General features: G+C 33.4%; 1 protein-coding gene across 1 annotated transcript in view; it reads left to right on the forward strand.

Moving 5' to 3' along the window:
- Positions 1-19,875, forward strand: part of TNKS (tankyrase) — a 187,270-nt gene that overhangs the window by 121,265 nt on the left and 46,130 nt on the right. Inside the window, exons 6-13 of the mRNA XM_017535741.2 lie at positions 345-439; positions 1,880-1,946; positions 2,498-2,684; positions 5,443-5,564; positions 7,005-7,096; positions 7,188-7,266; positions 11,937-12,108; positions 16,533-16,612. Coding sequence (XP_017391230.1) covers positions 345-439; positions 1,880-1,946; positions 2,498-2,684; positions 5,443-5,564; positions 7,005-7,096; positions 7,188-7,266; positions 11,937-12,108; positions 16,533-16,612 — 894 coding nt within the window. The remainder of the gene's footprint in view (positions 1-344; positions 440-1,879; positions 1,947-2,497; positions 2,685-5,442; positions 5,565-7,004; positions 7,097-7,187; positions 7,267-11,936; positions 12,109-16,532; positions 16,613-19,875) is intronic.

Consider the following 19,875-nt stretch of genomic DNA (forward strand, 5'->3'; position numbering starts at 1 on the left):
GGAAGAGTGTTTCCAGTTATAGGAAACATGAGCCATGCTGTTTCTTCTTAGCACAGTGAGAATGTTTCATGTTGGAAAGAAATAGGAAATCATGTAGAACAGGTAGGGTAAGGTTTGATTACTAATGGCCTTGAAAATAAGTAAGGGAAATAGATGGATGGCATTAATGTTAGAATTGACTCCTGAGGACAGTGGATTATCTCTCATTAAGTTATGAAATGTGAATTTTTGGCATTTCAACACAGTATTTTTGTGTCAACTTTCATTGTGTTTAAATCTGAAATAGCAAAGCAAGGATTTATTTTTACCTGAAGAGAGGATGTGTTTTTCTTTTTCTTTTCTAGTCGACTCCTTTACATCTAGCAGCGGGCTACAACAGAGTTCGAATAGTTCAGCTTCTTCTTCAGCATGGTGCTGATGTTCATGCAAAAGACAAAGGGTAGGTCTATCAGTTTACTTCCTTTCAATGGTTTTTTTTTTTTTTTTTGTCTGATACTCTAAACTTTTAAAGCACCAAAGTTATATATCCTATTTGTTATGGTTTATATAACATTTTAAGAATGTTCACAACTCTAATTTCAGGCTTTCTTTTCATGTACCTACTTAATTAAGGATACTTCTCATAATAATTTCCCAAATCAGTTTAATTTTATCACAGTACTGTTACTTGAAGTTGAAATGTGTATCTTTATTGCAGTTATTGTTTTTCAACTTTTAAATTGCATTTTAGATAAATAAAACAAATTGAAAATTATGAAAATCCAGTCTCATAGCTCTCAGATTCAGCAGATAGTAAAGGATCATTTTTTATTGATAAACCAAAATCATAAATATACAATATCAATTTTTTTTTTGATGAAATCTTGGACATCTAAACAGAAAACCTATAAGGTTGATGTGAGAGGGATATGAGTGGGAACCAAGAAAGCAGTTATGTCATTTATTTTACCAATAGGTGAATTTTTGAAAACTTTATATCAGTTTCCTGTAAAGTCTCTAGGGATATATGAACTTTGGGTTTGCTGTCCTATATAATGGACTAACATTTCTCATTGTCCCACTTTAAGATCTAAAAGATAGTTAACCCTACTACCCAGGTAAGGTAGATTATGTTACAGTCTTGTGATTGACAGCTTAAAGAAGAGATGCCCTAGAGGAGAATTTCTTTCCCTTTGCCCCTCCTCAAGTCAAGAAACATAAAAAGGAGCTTAATATTTGAGACACTTATCAGAGTAATTCTTTCATTTCAAATCTGCTTTTTCTGGTGCTGTTTCTCTTGCCTGCACCAGGTTTTGTGCCATATGTGAATGGTGTCCCAGTAGTATAGGGGCACAAATACCTGATGTTCTTGTACATCTCTATTTCCTTGTGCATGTCTGAAAACAGATGGGTGTATAAAAGATGAGTCATCAAGAGACGTACACCACAAAAAAAGGGGGTGTTTGGCTTACTTAGAATATTTCCATATGCAAGTTATAATAGTTTGGATATTTGATTCTTTTGCTAAAAATTACCATAAAAGTGAATTTAAAATGATGGAATATTTCAATTCACTACCAATTAACATTTATTTCTTAGAAATACTTAATATATAATGCATGCATTTGTCAATTAGCATATGATCTTCCTTTTACCAAAATGTTCTTCTGTTTGGTATTTTTTTTTCATTATCTTTAAGGATTATGTACAAAAAATAAGATGAATGCAAAAGGTGTAAACATAAGCTATGCTTTGAATTGTCTTATTAAATACTTTAAAATATTTTAAAGTATAATATTGAGATTTATTGGATTTTGTTTCTTGGTACTTCATGGATAAAAAAACTACAAGTTGTTTGAAATTTATATTTAAGTATTTTAATTTGCTTTTTTTCATTTAGTGGACTTGTGCCTCTTCATAATGCATGTTCATATGGACATTATGAAGTCACAGAACTGCTATTAAAGGTAAGAGAAATTCAGAATATTGAGCATTGTTTGTTTTTTTGTTTTTAACTTGTCATGACTTTCCATATTTTTTGCCTCATGAAAGTTTTTTTAGTTTTTTTGGATTGTTTGTTTGTTTGTTTTGAGACAGGGTCTTGCCTTGTCACCCAGGCTGGAGTGCAGTGGCACAATCACAGCTCACTGCAGCCTCGACCTCCCAAGCTCAAGTGATTCTCCCACCTTAGCCTCCCCAATAGCTGGGATTACAGAGGTGTGCCACCATGCACAGCTAATTTTTGTGTTTTTTGTAGAGATAAGGTTTTGCCATGTTGCCCAGGCTTGTTTTTTTAGATTTTAAGAGAATAAAATAATTTTTAAAAAATGTTACCATTGCCTTAAAATGTTTAAAACACTGAATTTAATTTCAGCTGTTTTTGAAAGGTGATATTAAAGAAATTAAAACATTTATTTAAAAAAATATTACTGAAATTTACAGAGAAATAAATGTCTTTTGAGTTTTATTTGATCCAGCGAAATGACTACTAATCTAAAACATTTTTTTCTGAATTCAGCATGGAGCTTGTGTTAATGCCATGGATCTCTGGCAGTTTACTCCACTGCATGAGGCTGCTTCCAAGAACCGTGTAGAAGTCTGCTCTTTGTTACTTAGCCATGGCGCTGATCCTACGTTAGTCAACTGCCATGGCAAAAGTGCTGTGGATATGGCTCCAACTCCGGAGCTCAGGGAGAGATTGACTTGTATGTATTTGTGTCCCGAAATCATTATCACATGTTGGAATCGCAACTGGAATCTTTAATTTCTGTTGAGTTTTATCGAACTTAAATAATAACCTTCTATTCTTATAAGTGCACTAATTCGTAATCCTCATTTCTAATTGTATACTTTTCTTCATTAATTCCATGGGAATATTATATACACACACTTTTTGTATATGTTGTGTTTATACAAGCCTAGTTTTAATTCATGTATTGAGACTTCCTTTTTGGATTTTGAAGGCTAATGAGGATGAGTCAATCGCATCCATTTATTGAATGCTTACTATGTGGCAGGCACTAGAAATATATCAGTGAACAAACCGTTAAAAAAGCTCTGAGCTTATGGGGTTTATATTCTTGTGCCATTGATAGTAATAGATATCTAATGTTATTGAACCCTTACTATGTCCCAAGCCCTGCAAGGTTACATAATCATATTTTTATTTGTCATGTGTGTTATGACCCAAGTATAATCACTTGCCCATATTTAAGTGAGACTTTAGTTTGGTTGAGGTCATCTTCTGAATTTATTACCATTACATATACTTGCAGATGTTTCTTAAACTTTTTGGTTTAGCATAGTTTAAGATATACAGAAAATGTATGCAAATAGTACCCAGTTCTCATATACTCCATACACAGTTTCCCTATTATTAACATTTTGCATTAATATAATACATTTGTCACAATTAATAAACCAATATTGATACAGTATTAACTAAAGGCCATACTCTAGTCACATTTCCTAATCCTTGTCTAAAATCCTTTTTCTACTCTAGAATCTCATTCAAGATACCACATATATACAGTTTCACATCAAATACTGAGATATATTTAATTCTCCATGTGGGCATTTCAGGTTTAAATTAAGCTAGGTGTCACCTACCCAATGTTTAACTTAGTCTATGCTCTATATTCTATCTTACATCCAGAACTCCAATAATCAGATTACACCTGAAAAAAATCTTTGCTAAGTTATCACTTAAGGAAAAGAGATAGTCAAAATGATGCTAGCATTATTTATGTTTAAACAAATTTTAAACTAGTTTATATTAAAACAGAAAGAGTTCCCCACAATTTTGATCTTGTTTAAGTGGAAATTCAAACTTATTTTGGTATTCAAACAGATGACATCTACTAGATTATGGGCCAACACAAGCCAGATTGTAACTGGGCAGATGTCCTTGTAATGAATTCTTTCAGAAGTTCATTTACTCGCTCCTGTGCAGATGTCTCTTGCCTTATGTTATCTTTCCTTACATAGTTCGCTTTTCTGTTTGTATATTCTATCTTCATAGTGAAATTTTGACTCTGAGAAAGACCTTTGGTTTTACTTTTCTTTGTCCTAGCCCCTGTACAATTCCTTTTTACCTAATAGAAATGTATGATGATATGTATGTTTGGGCCCTAATCTACCTACCCATAGCCTAACACAGTGCATGGCATGTAGTATGTGCCCAACAAGTTTATTGACTTTAGTTTGACTCAAATCAAAGTGTATTAATTTATCTTTTTCTGATTTCCTTTCTTAGATTATATATACTGGCTCAGCTTTATCCGTATATCATCATTTGATTTTTTTCAGCCATTTTGTAAATTATGATTATTATAAGTTTTTACATTACATTTTGCTGATCTTATTCCAGTGAAGACATCAAAATTTAACCTACATGTGTACTTTAATGAAGGGAGCAGTTGCCTGCTTTGAGTTCTTTCCAACATTCTCAGTATTTCCTTTGTTTTGTTAACTAAGAGTCTACCAAGGTATTTTCTGAAGAAAAGGATTTGACAAAATTGGACCTTCTCTAACTGCAATTTTTATTATCATGTCTACTGCTTTATACCAGCCATTCAAAATTACATAATTCTTTTAACGAAAACTATGTAGGAAACAAACACAATATTTTGATTATGCCCATGGTTATAACATTTTATTACACACATTTTGTTCCTGTTATTTCTTGTTGTTGTTGTTGTTTTCTTTTCCTTTTTCTTGTCAGATGGGGTTTAGCTCTGTTACCCAGGCTGGAGTGCAGTGGTACAGTTAACTTTCATGTCAGCGTGTGTAGACTTATCTCTTGCTTAAGAGTTATAAAGTGTTACAGAATATGTGTGCACAAATTATTTAAATGGTTTCCTTTTGGTGGACATTTAGATTGCCTATTTTTAAATTTTGTGTAATAAGTATCTCTTTTTTTTTTTTTGAGATGGAGTCTTACTCTGTCACTCAGGCTGGACTGCAATGGCATGGCACAATCTCGGGTCGCTGCAACCTCTGCCTCCCTGGTTCAAGTGATTCTTCTGCCTCAGCCTCCTGAGTAGCTGGGATTACAGGCATGCACCAGCACGCACCACCACGCCCAGCTAATTTTTATTTATAATAGAGATGGGGTTTCACCATGTTGGTCAGGCTGGTCTGGAACTCCTGACCTCATGATCTGCCCACCTCTGCCTCCCAAAGTGCTGGGATTGCAGGCATAAGCCACTGCGCCCAGCCTGCAATAAGTATCTTTATAGGACTCTGGGAATGTGAAACAGTCTTATTTCAGAGCATACGTATTTCACAATTTTTCATTAATCTACATCCTCCTCCTTGCATTTTTATCATATTGTCACATCGCTGCTGTTGCTAAAATAGAGAAATTCATAAAATAATAATAGTCATACTTATTTATACTCATGCTGAAGATTTGTATACATTTTAATTGTTTTTTTATGTCAACCATTGTTTTATTGACAGATGAATTTAAAGGTCATTCTTTACTACAAGCAGCCAGAGAAGCAGACTTAGCTAAAGTTAAAAAAACACTTGCTCTGGAAATAATTAATTTCAAACAACCGCAGTCTCATGAAACAGCACTGGTAAGATTTTATTGTTAATCTATTCTCTAGGTCTATAATAATAATGTAAGAACAAAATACGATTTTCATTTCCAAAACCTAAAAGTAACTTTAGTACCTGAAATGCCAGGAGTTTGCATTTTAATGTTGGTTGCATTGATTTTTAAACTTTGTTTGGGGGATGATTCTTTTCATGGGTGAGAGAATTGACATTTGCTCAACCGTGATTTGAAAATTATTTTACCTTGTCTTCCCAACCTTACTAAAACAAATCCACTTTTGTGGCCAGTGCTTTCATAAAATACAAGATATGATTTTACAATAGAATTTTCTTTTTCTTGTGTTTGCTAGATAAATACTAGGTTTCCTTCTGTAGAAGATTATATTTTCAGATAGTTGCATTATCTTTTTGAGTAATTTTAGTCAAAGAACTAATTAAATTCTTGGTACAAAAATGGAAAGATCATGAATTTTTTTGTTTGATACTATGCAAATTATTCTTAAAACTATCCTTTTTTTTTTTTTTTCAAATGCACTTTCAGAAAGATTTATTTTCTTTGCCATTGTCACACTAAGGCTCAGCTAGAGAGTGGTTAGTGATTCCTCCTAAAATTAGAATTTAAGCCTATGTGATGCCTGCATCACAGACCTTCAAGTATGTCTAATTAATATTCTTACATATATCTGACACAAAAAGTCAAACCTTAGTCAGTATCTGCATAAAAGAACATTAAAAGATTGACCAAACTGAAATACACTTAAATACATGTCTCTCAAACTAGGGTTGAGATAGATTGAAGCTACACAATATTATGCTAGGAGATAATCAGAGCCACAGAATAAACCTGACCCACTTTTTTGGAGTATTCATTTTATTTAGTTGTAAGCAGTTTTTATTTTTAAATTTTAATACAAATATTAAAATGAAGCAGAATAAAAAAGTTGTATAAATATTATGATAAAACATAAAATTTCTGAGAATATTTCTTTCTCTAAACAGCTTCTATTAGATCATTTTCTTGCTTATCCTTGGGCATATAAACTTCTCCTATAGTGCTAGGAGTACCTCTGTAGAAGACCTTGAGAAATACTGACTTGTGTGGATGATAGCCTAATGAAAGATCGAGTAACTTAGTTACAGATTTCTATAGTTTTGAAGAGGCATATGTATTACGATGCTTTCTGTGGAATATATAGTGAATATTTATTTATTGGCTAAGCCAAAAGAAATAAGATCTCTCTTAATGTTTAACTAAGAACATGATTTCACCTTGGTTTAAACGCTTATGCTTTGTATTTCCACTATATTTAGAAAGACTATGGATCACCCTGATATAAAATATATGCATATGTTCTGATACTCTAAGAATGTTTTAAATAGTCAGCAGATGCTGTTCAATTCCAAGAGCTGCTGTACATATAGAAGTTTACTTTATTAACTTAGTTTTGTTTACTTTATAGCACTGTGCTGTGGCCTCTCTGCATCCCAAACGAAAACAAGTAACAGAATTGTTACTTAGAAAAGGAGCAAATGTTAATGAAAAAAATAAAGAGTAAGTATAATTGCAGAAAGAATCGTTCAGTTCCTAAGGAGGAAATGCAATAAAAGAGAGACAACTACCTTTCCTTTTCTCTTTTCTATAGTTTCATGACTCCCCTGCATGTTGCAGCAGAAAGAGCTCATAATGATGTCATGGAAGTTCTGCATAAGCATGGCGCCAAGGTAAGGCACACACCTGAGCGGAGTGCCGGGCTCAGCACTGAGCCGCTAGCTGCTTTTAACACTGCTTCTTTCTCTCTGATTTTTCTGAGGAAACTAATTCTATAAAGAACTATTAGTTTGCACTTAAATTCATTGATTCTCCAATAAAGCTGATTTAAATATTGTTTCTAATAAAAATAATTACCTGTGTTTCTTGATCCTTTAATGTCACCCTTCTATAAAGCAATAAAATGTAGCTACGATCATTTGAAATAGATTTTGGCTGGGGACAATGGCTCATGCCTGTAATCCCAGCACTTTGGGAGGCTGAAGCGGGTGGATTACCTGAAGTTAGGAGTTCAGAACCAGCCTGACCAACATGGTGAAATCCTGTCTCTACTAAAAATACAAAAACTTAGCGGGAGATGGTGGCGGGAGCCTGTAATTCCACCTACTCAGGAGGCTGAGGAAGGAGAATCGCTTGAACCTGGGAGGCAGAGGTCGCAGTGAGCCGAGATTATGCCATTGCACTTCAGCCTGGGCAATAAGAGTGAAACTCTTGTCTCCAAAAAAAAAAAATAGATTTCAACTTTACATTATTTTCTGTTAATACTATAATGGATATATTTTGATAGTCAACATTGAATAATAGTTTATCAGAAAATAAATTTTATAAATTATAGCATCAGACTAGCTCTACTTATTCTAAAAAACATTTGTATGCCTTCAAAAAATTTATAATGATAATTTTTGCAATCTCTACACTAAAGAAATGAAATACTTAATGATTTTTATTGGCATTTTCTGAATGGTACAGTCTGAAACTTTGTGAAGCACTTGAGAGAAGAAAGAAGCAAACCTGGTTGTTTTTTAAAGGTGACTTGAAATTGTAGATTTTTTGATTCTCAAGAATGTGCATTTCAAAGCAGTAGTCTCCAAAGTAGGATCCAGACTCCCTAAGGAGCATACAAGATGCCCTATTGGAAAAATACTAGCATTTTAATATATAATACTTTTATTTAAGAATAAATTAAGATTTACCAATATCGAATACAAAGATGATACCAGCACACTCACTAGGGCCATGTGTCAGCCACTCTGACTCATGTCAGATATCAAGGTTTCCTGAGGAAGAGCGGGACTTGTTAGTAAGGAGGGATTGACAGTGGCAAACTCACTCATTTGTTCCCTTTCAGCATATTTTGGCATAGTGGACTTTACATGTCTCCAAATGAGGTGAATTTATGGATATTATCCTAAATGGTAGAACTTTTATAAATTTCATACTTGATCAGAGGAATGTCCCTGATAAGGGACACAGGGAGTGACCCTGACAAGCTTTTATAGCGTAAAAAGATGGTCTGGTTATTTTGTGAAGCAGTATTTTAAGATATTGTCATAGTTGTGCTATTTTTAATGAAAATAAAAGGGTTCAAAATTTGCTGATAGTTCTCTGAGGACAAGGGACCATTACTTGTATGTAGATACTCTTTAAAAAGGAAACATAATCAGATCCTTAAAGGGAAAAGTTACATTTTTTAGGTTAATGAGAACGTAACTGCTTTTTTAAAAGAAACTTTAAAAAATGAAGCGAACATTTTGAAAATAGATTTTTAGAAAATGTTCACTGTTCTGTAATTTTGCTGAACAATGATAATGAATCACCCAGCCATCATAGCTACGTAATTTAAAAACATAAAAACAGAATTTTCTAACGTGTTCAAAAGTCTTACTTATTTGGGTTTAGGGTGGATTTTGAATCAATTCAAAACACTGTAACACAACACTTTCTAATAACTTTGCAAGGACATCAGTAAAGATGGAATTTTACTGCAGAATTTCATTGAAAACCTTAGCATAATTAGTAAATTACATTAAAAATAAGCATTATGATTGAGTAGGCATAGTTGACAATGCATTTCTTTCATTGGCTCCATATATATGTATGAAATCCTTTAGCTAATACAGCCATTCAAAGTAATTATCAAAAATGAACTTAGAGCCCGGTGTGGTGGCCTGTAATCACTCCTGTAATTCCAGAGTTTTAGTAAACAAAAGCAGGAGGATTGCTTGAGGCCAGGAATTTGACACCAGCCTGGGCAACATAGCAAGACACTATCTCTACAACAAATTTAAAAATTAGCCAGTCGTGGTGGTATGCACCTATAGTCCTAGCCACTCAGGAGGCTGAGGCAGGAGGATCACTTGATCCTAGGAGTTTGAGGCTACACAAAGGTATTATCACACCACTGCAACAGAGCAAGACTGTCTCTAAAGAAAAGAAAAATTAAATGAACCTAAATTCAAACCCTCAAATTCCTATATCACAATTTTTATAAGATTTTGTTAAATGTTTAAACTACGGTCAATTGATATTTTCTACCACTAGTAATTAAAATGTTTTTTGGACAGTACCATAGCCTATCTCTGTAATCCCTGCACTTTGGGGGGCACTTTCACTTTCAATGTGTCATGGTTTGAGAAAAAAATGCAATGTCACTCTAGCTAAAGAATACAGACTGGTTTCACCTCTCAGCTTACTTGAAATGAGTTTTGAGGTTGAGACATACACATGTTCACAGCTGAAGGTGAAAGTACAGAAGTCACGGAATAGTTTGTGATTAATTACCAAATGAGTGATATAGACAATGATAGCTTTAAGTTGAGAAGTGGCCTCAGGATTAGCTGTTTAAGACTAGGCTGTTCACACTGAGTAGAATATTGAAGGATTCCCCTCAGCCATTTCCTTGTGGTCTGCTTGCTGATTGCCAGAACTGTTTTGGCATTTTTTGAATCATAATTTTATGTCCTATACATTTGAAGCCAAATGTCATTGTGGTTTTATATAGTTTTACTCAGTTATTCATCTTCTGGAAAGTCATTTTGCTACTCAGATAGAAATAAAAATACATACACTAAGGTTGTAACCTCTAGATACAAGAAAAAGTGGGAATATGTTTTGTCTCCAAAACTGCCAGACGTCTGTTATCCTGACTCCTGAATGGATAGGTCAAGCCAGTCTTAACCATTTAATTACCACAGTTGAGGTTTAACATTACGTGTAACAGTTGAGACAAAACTTATTTGAGAAGTTTTTGTAACTTGGTGAAAATAATCACTTTAGTGCTGAATGTTAAGTATTTTTGGTGGCATCAAATCATGTTTCCACGCTTTAACAAGCTGGATTGTGAGTTTCCATTACTATAATAGAATAAGTTAGTGTGTTTCCTACCCAGTTTCAGAAAAATGTTAATGATTATAATGTCCGCAATTTTAGGTTTTTCTTCTGTGCTGCACAAGTAACAAAGAAATCAAAACTCAAGTCAGTTTGGCAGCTTGTGTTTTCCATTGATAAATGCTAATGGCTGTGCTTTTGTGTTGTTTTTGTGTTGTTGTGTATCAGTAGTCTTTTTTCTTTTTTTTTTTTGGCAAATGTGATAGAGTTAAATATGTTAGTATTTCATGGGAGTTTTGTGAAAGACCATCAACAATTTATATGAACCCTTCTTTGAGTAAGTACGACAGCCTTACTGGTAATGATGAAAGACTAGTGACAGGGAGACCAGTTGTCTTACATCCTTTCTTTTCTTAGTCTTATATTTAGTGGGTGTACACAAATGTTTTAAATAATCAACCAGCATATAATTGAGAATTTATTATGTGTCTTTAGCAGAAGCTTTCTAGAAGACCCAGAAAGTCTGTCTGTAGCATGGACTCATATTCTCAATAACCTTAGTTTAACTCAATAAACAAAAACTGATTTTTTTGTTTTTTTATAAGTATATTTTTATACTTATATTTTATATAAATATATATATTTTATAAGTATATTTTATAAGACAGTTCAGTGCTGCATTGATATAGATGTTCAGAAAGGAGTAATCAAAGTCTTCAAGAAATCAAGGAAGATTTCTTGGAGATGGGGAGACTTATACTGGATCTCAGAATCCAGAAAGGCAGAAAGAAGAGTTTCTCTGAAAAGGGCAGCAAGTATAATGAGCATGGACTTTGTTCTGACTGGAGTAGAGGGTGCTGATTGGGATATGTTGGAAGATAAGATCAGTCATGTTTGACCAAATTATGAACGTAATCCCAGTGTTTAACATTGTCTTAAAAAGTCTTACAGCTAGCTAAATTATTCTTCCTATGTATAACTCTTCAAAGCTTTAAAAAGGAACATTTGAATCCTCAAATCATTTTTTTTGGTTAAATGTGCTTGTAATTCAATTAAGATATTATAGTTAGCTATATTACCTATAATCAGAAAAAAATATATAATCAAGTACTTTGACAATCTTTGCTTACATATTTTTTGTCTTTATATTCTGGGGAAAAGTTTGGTAAAATCCATTCATTCAGGAGAATTTGGTGAGCATTTTTATTCATACCAGACCAGAGTTGCTGCCTCCATAGACCTTACAGTCTAGTAGTCGAAGGGAGTAGCAGGAAATGGGAAATGGTCATTCAAGGAAGAGAGGGTATGTTGTAGTTTTCAGTAAGGTGATCAGAGAAGGGTACCTAAAAAGAAGATAGTTCTTCAGAATCAGTGAGCAAAAGTTAGTAATGAATATCTGTGAGATTTTTTTATAAGCTTTGAAAGTTGATTTTTTTCACAAGAATGTATTTGCTAAGGTATGAAAGGAAACTAAACTACATGCTCAATTCGATGTTCCCATCTGATGATTTTTCAGATGAATGCACTGGACACCCTTGGTCAGACTGCATTGCATAGAGCTGCCCTAGCAGGCCACCTGCAGACCTGCCGCCTCCTGTTGAGTTACGGCTCTGACCCCTCCATCATCTCCTTACAAGGCTTCACGGCAGCGCAGATGGGCAATGAAGCAGTGCAGCAGATTCTGAGTGGTGGGTTAAAATAGCCTAACAGGGCATTTTATGTATTCTATTACATTCCCGCTGAAATACAGACAAACTTTGCAGGGCTTACTTTGCCTAAAGTTTTTCTCATGCCTTTTCTTGCTTCCAATGTAGCCTGTGGCCTTCCCCATCTCCCTTTTTTGGTACGGTAAGGTAGGTGTCATGGGACGGAAGCAAATACAGCTTTTTATTTTTAAATTGAAAAACTGACTCATGAGGGTTCTGATCAAAGGTGACTTAAAACTCATATGAACAGTGTGGAATTATGGTAGCTCTAAAATCTATCAGAGACAATTATAAATCATTCATATGGTAATGACATTTAATTAATTGTTCTTATGTGTGTAATGTTCTGACATTTTAAAATTCTTAATTGCACTATTATAAAATTATCTTGTCTCTTTCTAACTTAAATATAATTATAAAATCTTGCAAATTTTGCAGTGTCTGCCTGGTATAGTGTTAGATATTTTAAACATAAATTGGTAAGAAAATAGATACTGGCTTCCTAAGTTCCAAAACTAGAGGAAGTAACACAGTCTACCTTTGACAAAATGATGAATTAGAATCAAAAGAAATTTAGTGTAATTGACCTCTTTCCTAATTTTTAAATTTTGTCTGTGGATTATGTCTGCTGTGGAATGAAATGACAAACCAAAGAGTAAAATGTAGAAGGTTTCCTGCCTATAGTCTAGTGGTTCTTAACTCTATGAGGTACAGTGCCCCGCTTTTTATAAAGAATGTTTTATGACATCCTTTTTAATATTCAGAAGTGAAATTCATAGATGTTATGACCTAACTGTATAGGTACCTTCCCAAAAATCTATGTAAAATACCCTAACTGTGATATAAAGGAAAAATGGCAGTAAGTTACAATAAAATAATTTCCAATTTATGTAAATAGATGGAACACGACTACATTAGAAGACAAAACATGACTCCACAAGTTTCTAAATGGACCCCAAAAAGTACAGCCCAGTCAAGAATCACTGCTATGTGATGCAACAGGGACCCTTCCAGAGCTTGTAGAGATTATGATATGTGTGTGTTATTATAGGTAAATCAGAGCTAAATAGCATAATAAAACTGTGCAACATTGTGAGAACTATTGATGAGGATTTATTTTCCTCATGCTAGGTCGTTCGTAGATGGTGATCATTCTACTTCAGTCTTAATGGTGATCTTTTAGACGATGAAGGAAAACCTATCTCAGGTGTCTTCACTATCAAAATAAGTAAGATCCAGCTGAACAAATGAAATTTCCTATTATAGATTTCAAGCTTGAACCAAAAAAAAAAAAAAGCTGTTTCTACAGAGTGACAGAACATTTCCTTAAAGAAGATACTGCTCCTTGCCTAAGACATATTTATTCCCTCAGTAAATTCTAATAATTTCTAACAGTTGTGGTTTTTGTTAAAAATTCCTAAATTTTCTCATTTTACTAAGACTCATTTAGTACTGAATTTTAAGTTGGTTTCTATAAGTTTTAACCATAAATCAGGCAAACACATAGCTTTGCATCAAAATTTCTGATAATATATGCATAGGTTTTAGAGATAATTAACAGCATGGAGAAGAAAGTATTGAATAAATCAAGCAGATTAGATCCATATAATGCATTTAATATGTCTTCTAACTGAAGGCAGAATATATGAGTTCTGGCAAAAAGTAAAATTGAATACTGAATACAAATGAAATATTTTTCTCCAATTATTTTGATAAATCTGCTTTAAAAATTGATTTTTGAAATAAGGCATTATATAGGTAATTAAATGCTTAATTTAGAACGTGTGGAACTTTTTAGTTTAATTCTTTATTGATCTGGAAAGCTAATACAAATAAAAAATATGTATAGGAAAGTTTTGCCTTCCAAAGATTTTTTTGTTTTTTGGTTTTTTTTGTAATGGGAATTGTTTCTGATTTGAAATAGGATCTGAGTTTTTAAACTAATAGTTTTGCAAGGAATTTGTATCTCTTTGTAGACTATGGACCAAGCACTAGCTGAACTTTTAAATTATCATTATTTATTAATCCAATATCAGGTTATATCTATCATGACTTCTGAAAAAAATGTATTAATATCAGTCAAGTAACATGTATAGTGATTTGTTTTGTTCTGGATAATATTTTATAAGATTCATTTAAATACATTTGTTAATACCGGGTTTGAGATCTACTTTAGAAGCCTGTACTTTTAACTCCCAAGTCTATAGTGGCCAGAAGTTTATATTAATAAAATTTTCATTGTAAACTGGTGGCAATATTTATGTCAAAACTAATATTGATGTAAAGAAAACAAAATAAGCAGCTTTTTATGAATTAGCATTTTAAAACATTGTTTCAGAAGATTTGACTTCTTTCTCTAGACTTGCACTTTCTTTTCAATATGACAGCCACTAGCTACATCTGGCTACATTTAAACTTAGTAAAATTAAATAAAATGGAAAATCCTTCCATTAGTTATACTAGCCACATTTCAGGTGTTCAATAGTGATACATAGCCAATGGCTATCGTAATAGCACAGATAACACTGTTTCTAGTACCACAGACAGTTCTTTTGGTTATTGCTTTTAAGTTAGTTAGATCTTGATCGGAATTCTTAATGATTGTATAACCCATTATGGAATAAGCATTACTTTCATCTAAACATTTACACAGGTAAAGATTAGACTTATGATAGCTAAATTAAACATTGAACCCACCCCCCATTTACAGTGGCACGTTGAAATAAGCCACCAAGACCTGTTGCCAGTCCAATAGTCTAATACTGACCAAACTACCAGTCTGTAAGAGATGTTTTTAAAAATAGGCTGCCTTCTAGCCTTTCCAAATTTTTAAAAACTCTAATAAGCTAGAATAAGATTGAAGACCAAAGAAGAAGCCTATCTTTAATCTTTGATTCTAGGTGACTTTATTTTCATGTTTCAGTTACTGAGCATGGTGGTTCACGCCTATAATCCCAGCACTTTGGGAGGCTAAGGTGGGAAGATTGCTTGAGCCCAGGAGTTTAAGACCACCCTGGACAACATGACAAAACTGTGTCTATACAAAAAAATCTTTTTAAATTAGCTAGGTGTGGTGGTGCATGAACTGTGGTCCAAACTATTCAGGAGGCTAAGACAAGAGGATCACCTGAGCCCGGGAGTTCGAGACCAACCAGGGCAACATAGTGAGACCCCCATCTCTACAGAAAAAGAAATAAATTAAATAAATAAATTTCATTTTTATGCAAAACCTAGCATACTTATAAAGAATATTACTAATATAGTATTTTACATGTCAGCTACTCTTCTGCCCATATTCCTTTTTTAATTTCATTTTTTATATCCTTTTTAATTGCACATCACTTTGTACAAAGTTCCTGGGCTGTATAGAAGTCATTTCAGCTACTATATTATTCATACTATTTCTAAAAACAAGTCTATCCTAGTCGCATTCAAGATTTATAATAGGTGCAGGTCTCTACAATCTATATAGTAATTAACCAGTTTTTAAACATCTTCACTTTCTCCTCCGTAACTAGGACTAAGAGTTCCTTTCTCATAGTTTCAGAAGCATTCTTATATTTGCCTAAGACTTTTTGCTTGATTGGAAAATTATACTGTTTAGTAGATAGTCTGTATCAAGATACATGTTCCAATTTCAAATAGTTCTTAGATTTTAAAAATTTAGCCATATAAAATGTATCCTTAAAGTGTTATCATCTAAAAATACTGTTACAACTCTATATAAACAATCATCCCTTTATTTTGTTGAAATGATAAACTAAAAATATTACCTGTAGATATTAAAAGCATATTTCAGTTAATTTTTTTCAGTTCCAGGATCACTGTCATAGAGACATACACACAGAGAGCATCTCACTCATAAATGCGATAGTGTATTTGCACGCTTATAATGGAGACTAATGAGACATGAAAGAACAGAATAAGAGTAGCCAAAAAAGGGCTAAGATTTGACAGACACATTGACTCCAATACAAAGTGGAAATCAATCCAGCAAATGCTTTCTGAATGTTCTCTGTTTCTTGCCTTAGCCTGCTGACTACCCAAGTAGCTGGGACTACAGGAATGCACTACTGCACCCAACTTTGCCTTTATTTATTTTTAAAGAAAAGTTAATAGCAAATTTGCTATTAACAGTCATAGTACTTTTTACGATATACTGTCAGCTTTGTCACCTCTTCTTAAGCAATCTTTATTTTTGTGTACTGAAAGTTGTGTAGCTTCCCTAGGTTTATATAACAAATCTATGGCAAAGTTTTGCTACAACACTTAGTAAAAACAAACTAAATAATTTTCCCTCAACTACTTTGCGATCACTCAAGAACCATTTTTGTTTCTAAAATGAATGCAATTGGAAAATACGAGTTTGGGTATATATATATATATGAGTTATTTCTTTTATGCAGAGAGTACACCTATACGTACTTCTGATGTTGACTATCGACTTTTAGAGGCATCTAAAGCTGGAGACTTGGAAACTGTGAAGGTAAGTCAGTGCCCTTAGTATCTGGGATGGCATTTTTGAACTTTGCTAACAATTCATTTTTAAGCTTCTAAATATATCTACTCAAATACAAACAGTAAAAATGTTGAGCAGAGTCATGGGCAGGAAAAATATGTACTGCTACTGCTACTAAGGAATTCCCAGTATGTGCCTTATATTTATTAAACTGTTTATATATAGATAGATATTTATGTATGTATGTGTATGTATGTGTGTACATATACATACATATACACACTTTTTAGTAATTTTTTTCAGCTTACATGAAAGCTCTTTTACGTTCACTTACATTAATTAAAATGTTACTATTTTTGGCCTCATTCACAAAATATGTAAACTAGATAAAGCCCAGACGTTAGCAGGATGACATTTGAAACACTATTTATTGATCTTTTCTCAGAGATTCACACATTAATTCCAGGAAAGCATTCCTGTGATTCCTCAACATTGGAATTATTCATATTCAGAAGATAGATTTTTTTTCTGTGCAACTCTTCTTGCTTAGAAAATTTTATCAGTCTGTATTTGTGGTATAGAAACAATGGTTGTAGTTTTAATTTTTTCAAATATAGTCATATTCCAATACTGAGTATGCTTTTTTAAAACACATATTTCCCATCTATAATTATTCACTTAGGAATGAAGTTAGCAAAAGTATTTTTGTTTGAAGGTTAGTCTTTTGGAGTTTTTTGTTGTTGTTGTTGTTGTTGTGTAAGAGACAGGGTCTCGTTATATTGCCCAGGCAGGCCTCAAACTCTTCAAGCAATCATCTTGCCTTAGCCTGCCGACTACCCAAGTAGCTGGGACGGCAGGAATGCACTACTGCTCCCAACTTTGCCTTTATTTATTTTTAAAGAAAAATTAATAGCAAATTTGCTATTAACAGTCATAGTACTTTTTACAATATGCTGTCAACTTTGTCGCCTCTTCTTAAGCAAACTTTGTTTTTNCAAGACTGAATGAGTGTGGGAGAGGGATGGATGTGGGGAAAGAAGATCTCAAAGCACCACAGGGAATACTTTTTTTTTTTTTTGAGACGGAGTTTTGCTTTGTCGCCAGGCTGAAGTGCAGTGGCACAGTCTCGGCTCACTGCAACCTCTGCCTCCTGGGTTTAAGTGACCACACCCGGCCTGTTTTTATGATTTTTAGCAAACTAAATTTAGCATTCTTGATGATATATACTGGTTGAAAGTGACAGTAAACACATTCTAAACTCTGTTGCCTAGAAATTTTATTTTTGTTTTAGTATGTGGGCACTTCCGGGATCACTTCCAACTTATAATAGCATCTAAGTTATTTAAGGAATAGTAGTAAATTTTAGTTGTGGTAGCCACTAGAGAGAATTTTTATGTTGTCTTAAATCTAAAACTGTGTAATATTTTCTCTTAAAAATACTTATCACTTGAAATGTATTCTAATAAAATTCTTAAATATAAAATGATTACACTTCCTTTCAGAACATGATCATCTCATGTACTAGAATTGCTAAATGTGCTTATTATAATTAATACATACTTTATTTTTAACATATACAGTTTTAAATTCCATGTGTTTTGTATATGATAAGCAGATATATACTATAGCTTTTAGGTTTCTTAAACAATCCATTCACAGTGAAGTCCAGATTTATTTTGATTTGTGGAATGGAAGTAATAAAAGAAAACAAAGCAGCACAAATTGAGAATTAGGCCTGATAAATTTCTTTCCCAAGAGACTTTAGAAAGTGTTACAAGTTAGGTATAGAAGAAAAAGCTGTCTGCTGAATAAAGTAGTTGAAATTATGAAAAATAGGTAGGAGTGATGTAAAATTGCTTTGGCATTCGAAAGAAAACTGAAACAGAATAAAGAATTTCTAAGTCTTAAAAATCAAATATGTAGTAAGCAGGATGGGCTTCTATTTCTGTAGCCTTACAAAGTGAGTTGTGTTTCATTACCTACCTATTCCTATTTTGCCAGTATTCTCTACCAGAATAATAATAACAGAGTTAATTTAGAATGTAGGAACCAGTGGCGGAAAGCAGCATTAGGAAGAAGCTTCAATCATATCAGACTCCATAAAGGGTGTTTATTACAAATTTTTGCATCTTTTCTTTTTGATTTATATATTAATTTATTTTTACTTAATTTGATTTATCAGTTATGCTATTTATATATATATAGCCACAGAGTCATTTGTCACGAAAAGATATTTGACCTGGCCAGATGACAATGGCTCTTCAGATTTTAGAAGCTGGTGCTTTTCTGTAGAGAGTTGATGAGATTGTGAACTCTTCCTTACTGCCCAGACTCCTTCTTGTCATGTGAAAATTACATCACTTGAAAAGCACTTGTTTTTATCCTACCAGTGTGAAGGCTTCTTGTCTTAGTCTGTTTGTGCTGCTGTAACAAAATACCATAGACTGGGTAATTTCTAAACAATAGAAATTGATTTCTCACAGTTCTGGAGACTAGGAAGTCCAAGATCCAGGTACTGGTAGTTTTAGTGTCTGGTGGGTACCCTGTCTCTCTGCCTTCGAGGTGATGTCTTGTTGCTGCCTCTTCTGGAAGAGACAAATGCCATATCCTCACTTGGCAAAGGCGGAAGGGCAAAACGGACCAAATGCTGCGTGAAGCCTCTTTTAGAAAGGCCTTAAGTCCACATTCAGAAGGGAGGAGCCCTCATGACCCAGTCACCTCCTTAATACTATTGCACGGGAGATTAAGTTTCAACATGAATTTCAGAAGGACACAAACATTCAACCCATAGCACTCCTACTTATTCTATCAGTAGAAATCGTTCAGGTTCTTAATTTTTACATAATAATAGCTTATTACAGTGGCGGAAGTGGCATCAAAATTAGTGAATTCCTGAAAATCCCAAAGACCCTGCAATCATCCTCCATAGGCTAGAGCATTCTATTGTCTGCTCTGCTTTACTTGCTTTTTCTAATTTTCATTGCCTTTCTTCTGATCACTTCCCTCAAATTGGAGAATTAGGAAAGTGAGCAATGATACATGATGTAGCACAAAGATCAAGAGGTTAAAAAGCAGTAAAGCAGGGTTAGAGTCTTTATTCTACCCCTTATCAACTGTTTGAAAAGGATAAATAATTTAACCTTCATCCTTGGTTTATTTATCTGTAAAGTTAATTTATAAATTAACCTCCATCCCTGGTTTGTTATCTATAAACTTCATAGACAGATAATAATTTCCTCACTGAAAGAATATGATATTCTTTTTTGTTTTTTTTGTGGTTTTTTTTTTTT

Source organism: Cebus imitator, unplaced genomic scaffold, assembly GCF_001604975.1.
Source record: "Cebus imitator isolate Cc_AM_T3 unplaced genomic scaffold, Cebus_imitator-1.0 Scaffold5, whole genome shotgun sequence".
NCBI classification, from domain to species: domain Eukaryota; kingdom Metazoa; phylum Chordata; class Mammalia; order Primates; family Cebidae; genus Cebus; species Cebus imitator.